The sequence below is a fragment of the Penaeus chinensis genome, chromosome 23 (genome assembly GCF_019202785.1).
Source record: "Penaeus chinensis breed Huanghai No. 1 chromosome 23, ASM1920278v2, whole genome shotgun sequence".
Classification (NCBI taxonomy): domain Eukaryota; kingdom Metazoa; phylum Arthropoda; class Malacostraca; order Decapoda; family Penaeidae; genus Penaeus; species Penaeus chinensis.
This window is the reverse complement of record NC_061841.1, coordinates 22,860,912-22,865,911: the sequence shown is the minus strand read 5'-3', so window position 1 is coordinate 22,865,911 and position 5,000 is coordinate 22,860,912. Positions and strand designations below refer to the sequence as shown.

Sequence of the window (5,000 nt, the reverse complement as noted above, 5' to 3'; positions counted from 1 at the left end):
GAGTGATGTGAGTGAGTGAGTGAGTGAGTGATGTGAGTGAGTGAGTGAGTGAGTGAGTGAGTGATGTGAGTGAGTGAGTGATGTGAGTGAGTGAGTGATGTGAGTGAGTGAGTGAGTGAGTGAGTGAGTGATGTGAGTGAGTGAGTGATGTGAGTGAGTGAGTGATGTGAGTGAGTGAGTGATGTGAGTGAGTGAGTGATGTGAGTGAGTGAGTGATGTGAGTGAGTGAGTGAGTGAGTGAGTGATGTGAGTGAGTGAGTGATGTGAGTGAGTGAGTGAGTGATGTGAGTGAGTGAGTGATGTGAGTGAGTGAGTGAGTGAGTGAGTGATGTGAGTGAGTGAGTGATGTGAGTGAGTGAGTGAGTGAGTGAGTGAGTGAGTGAGTGAGTGAGTGAGTGATGTGAGTGAGTGAGTGATGTGAGTGAGTGAGTGATGTGAGTGAGTGAGTGAGTGATGTGAGTGAGTGAGTGAGTGATGTGAGTGAGTGAGTGAGTGAGTGAGTGATGTGAGTGAGTGAGTGAGTGATGTGAGTGAGTGAGTGATGTGAGTGAGTGAGTGATGTGAGTGAGTGAGTGAGTGATGTGAGTGAGTGAGTGAGTGAGTGAGTGATGTGAGTGAGTGAGTGAGTGATGTGAGTGAGTGAGTGATGTGAGTGAGTGAGTGATGTGAGTGAGTGAGTGAGTGAGTGATGTGAGTGAGTGAGTGATGTGAGTGAGTGAGTGATGTGAGTGAGTGAGTGAGTGAGTGAGTGAGTGATGTGAGTGAGTGAGTGAGTGAGTGAGTGAGTGATGTGAGTGAGTGAGTGAGTGATGTGAGTGAGTGAGTGAGTGAGTGAGTGATGTGAGTGAGTGAGTGATGTGAGTGAGTGAGTGAGTGAGTGAGTGAGTGAGTGAGTGAGTGATGTGAGTGAGTGAGTGATGTGAGTGAGTGAGTGATGTGAGTGAGTGAGTGAGTGAGTGAGTGATGTGAGTGAGTGAGTGAGTGAGTGATGTGAGTGAGTGAGTGAGTGAGTGATGTGAGTGAGTGAGTGATGTGAGTGAGTGAGTGAGTGAGTGATGTGAGTGAGTGAGTGATGTGAGTGAGTGAGTGAGTGAGTGAGTTATATAAAGAGAAACCACTGTAGAATCTAGTTTTAGTATTTATTTTTAGTGTTATTGTCACCATTGCAGATTGTTAGTGAATTCATGAATGATTGATAAACCTGAAAATCTTGATAGGTTTTTAAATAATACATTCCTGAAATAGTAGACCATGCGACTTTGATTACAAATGAGGGTTAACGACATATTCTAACTTTTAAGCCAAAGGATAAAAGTTTGATTTAATAAAGTAAAATATATGGAAATATAATTTACTAAATTCCAAGACACAGCATGTTCAATTCTGATTTCTGTATGTTTTAGTTGATAAATTCAACTGGATAGAATTTATTTAATACCTGTTAATGTTAATGGAGTGAATAAACACAATATATACATATGATCATTTTTCTTTCTAGAAGAGTAAAACACAGCTTGGTTGAGTTACTGTTTTTTTTTTTTTTTTTAGATAATATCTATTACAGACACTATATCTTTGTGGTTTTTGTTGCTATGACAGTAAAAAAGTAATTGCTAATCTTGCTTAGGAGACAAACTATCCAAAAAATAATAATCTTTTGCATGTTTTTTCTTAGATATAATGACACTTGATAAAAAACAGAATATGAAAATACAAGTAAATTACAAATATATCTTCAGCTTCCCAGACTTAGCATGAGAAATTTTTACTGGATGAGAAATTCAAATATTATCTCTTTGATTCACGATACAAATAGTGTTACCTTTATTATTATATTCACATTATCAACTCAATGCTGCTGGGAAAATGCAGTGCTCATTTTTATTTTTTTTTTGTGAAATGTCTCTGCACATAGATGCCTCTGCTAGTGCTTAGCCACAAAGGAGTCCATTAGTAGACCTTGTGACCATACCCAATTTCACCTTTTTTTGAATTGGCGGGAAAAACTTTTTTTACAAATGCTTTGGGTATCATTTGGGTATTTTTATTATAGACTATAATTACTACAATGTTGTAGACATTAGGAACAGCAATATAAAATATTTTTGAAAATCAAGGAAAAGGGTAAAGAGGCAAGACAGGCAATATTCGTTTTTGGTGACTTGGTACAAGTGTAGACATCTATGTGTAAAAACAATGAATAAACTCACAGTGGGCATGGCATGTACATACATGTCATGCCCACTGGATTTGGTTTAATACATAGGTGCTAAGCTTATCATAGCTGTTTCTTTCTATTTTCAGCCATAAACCCAGAATGTTTACCCTCGCCACAGTGTCTGTAGTCAGCTCCATTCTGCTGTGGACAGTCTATCACAATTTCTTAGAATTCAACGACACTCAAATCCCACAGCACTACCCTGATTGGCAAGACCCCTCCCACTCATCCAGATATTCCAAAATCCACGACATCTCTGATAAAATAGATTGGCCTTCCAAAAGTTCAAAATTGGCAGAGCCTGATCTAAATGTTCTGAATACGAAATATTTTGAAGGACATCTCATTGACTCATTATCCAAAGAATTACCAGAGGTTAAAAAGAATTTCGAGGGTGGTGATGAGAGACCCACTGCATCTAAGGAGAAACTTTCTGATACGTCTGAAAGTAAGACTTCATTGAAAGGTGACACAAGTAGGCATGATAATGTAAATGACTTCTCTGAAAGTTCTGCGGAATCAGGAGATATTTCTCGGAAAGATGATGACGTGAACACTTATGACAGTGATGATGATAACGTATATGATGATATTGATATATATAATGATGAGGAGAGCAGTAGTTATACTACTGTTGGGAATATTGATAAAATCGACCAGATTACAGAGGATGACGATAAAACTGACATAAAAGATAAATTCACTGATGATACGACATACAGTGACGATGACAGCATCAAAGGCACAACAGAGAAAAGCATCACCCAAGAGCTCCATGAAAAAGCTGACCGTTCTCTCCTTCATGAAAATAAAGAAATGCCAAATGACAAGCTCCTGAGTGAAATTCACACCTTCACTGACAAACTCCTCAACATAAGTGACAATGTGATCAAACTTATAATAGGGAATAAAGAGGTTACTACATTGCCTAAAAAGTCCAGTAAACTGGAAGAGAACTTTCACCTGAAAGGAAGGTTGGTAGATGGAAATTCTGCTAGCATTCTGTACTCCCTTACTAGTTACATATTCCACCTTGAGCTCAACAAATCATTGCACATTTCCTCACAGACACAGATAAATACCAAAAATCTCAAGAATTTGGGACTTAGTGGCGACATAACTAATGTTCCTGCAGAAACTCAGTCACACTCAACAGACATAGACAGACAACAGGTAAACGACCTTAAACTAAACCCAAACCCAACCCAGCACAGAGCTCGAGGCCGGAGCCAAATATCATCACCAAGAAAATCATCAGAGTGCAGACTCTAGCACAAGAGGATTTCATGACATATTTGAAAAGTCAGACGTGGGAGGTCTTTGTAACTATGGCAGCTGTTGTAGTGGGGGTGCTTGTACTCATGATGTGCATCGTCGTGTGGGGGACACAACACATTCGCAAGACGGAGAACCGCAAGAGGCTACTTAGGATCCAAGCAATGGAAAATCAACGGGAAATTTAGTTGAGTGAAAAAAGAAAAAAAAGAAAAAAAAAGAAAAAAGACCTTGTTTATTAATGGGAAAAATGCAGCTGTGATCCTGTACATTTCCTACACTACTTTTATCTGTGAGATTCGTATCAAAGATTTTTTTTATGGTGCAAGTCTTTTAACTTTTATATTGAAAATGCATTTTAGGGATATTCATAAGCAATTAATTAGTATGATTTTTATTCCACTTTTGTAATCCCAGTGAATAAATGTATAAATGATATATTTGGTTCTGTAATCCTTGATATTCAAACTACAGCAAATGACATCAATCTGACTTTATCTGTATTGAATCTACATACTGAAATGAGGTCCTGATTCAGTATTTCTCAAGATGGTACATGAAATGAATGATTATCTCACTGGAATACCACAGTATTTGCTTCATGTACTACCTTCTCTACACCTTCGAATGAACAGTCCTACACAAAGGTACTTTTACCTTTTCTTGATTAACTTTCCTTGAAAGGAAAATATACCATTATATAATACCATAATAATATAAAAACAAAAGCCAGGAAACTATCATGCACCAAACTGTCATAATAATCTAATAATGCCCTGTATAATGAAAAAAAATGATAAATTCATTTCATTTCCACTTCTTTTTATGCTGGCTATAATGGCACTCAAAATAGCACTAGGGTATAAAAAGAAATTAACTAATTTCAAGTGATTTTCTTATAAAGGATTTTTGTCACTGAACATCATACATCTCTGTACAAAAAATGCGTAAGGTATGGGTATACATGGGATTTGTCAATATCTAGAAAAGCATGCATTTATGAAAGACGCTTTAAAATAATTCTTAAACATTTTCAATCAAACTTCTCTTTCATTGATTTGCATTACTTGAAACTTTCTTGTAATACATCAGTGTCTGTATTTTCCAAATTTTCCATTTAAACATTATAAAAACCTACTCAGAAAAAATCTCCTGGTTTGTATTTACATATTTTTAAAAACAGAATATGCAAACTGAAGTATAACAAAGAAAACCTAGACAAAAGAAGATAACTTTCAACTTAGTAACAATTTTTTTTTTTTTTTTGAATAAAAGGGAAATAAAAAAATGAAAATCTCCAGTTCCATCAACAAATCATTATTGTTGTCACCAAGTTTCACAAATGGCAGATACTCTTCCAGTATTTCATCCACTCCACTTCCAAACGATTCATTTTACACGCAGGTTAGTCATCGTACGAAGCGTCTAGGGGTTGGGATGTTACCAGAAGGCCTCTCTCCCAAAGGCCACTTACGACTGCCATCTGGAAAAAAAAAAAAAAAAGGAA

At 36.8% G+C, this 5,000-nt stretch overlaps 1 protein-coding gene across 2 annotated transcripts in view; it reads right to left on the bottom strand.

Annotated features, from left to right (window-relative positions):
- Nucleotides 1-4,789: 4,789 nt before the first annotated feature.
- LOC125037456 (ribosomal oxygenase 1-like) overlaps nucleotides 4,790-5,000 on the bottom strand; it is an 11,423-nt gene continuing 11,212 nt past the window's right edge. For both annotated transcript variants that reach the window (XM_047630602.1, XM_047630601.1), the window contains exon 13: nucleotides 4,790-4,976. In XM_047630602.1, coding sequence (XP_047486558.1) covers nucleotides 4,899-4,976 — 78 coding nt within the window. In that variant the 3' untranslated portion in view covers nucleotides 4,790-4,898. The remainder of the gene's footprint in view (nucleotides 4,977-5,000) is intronic.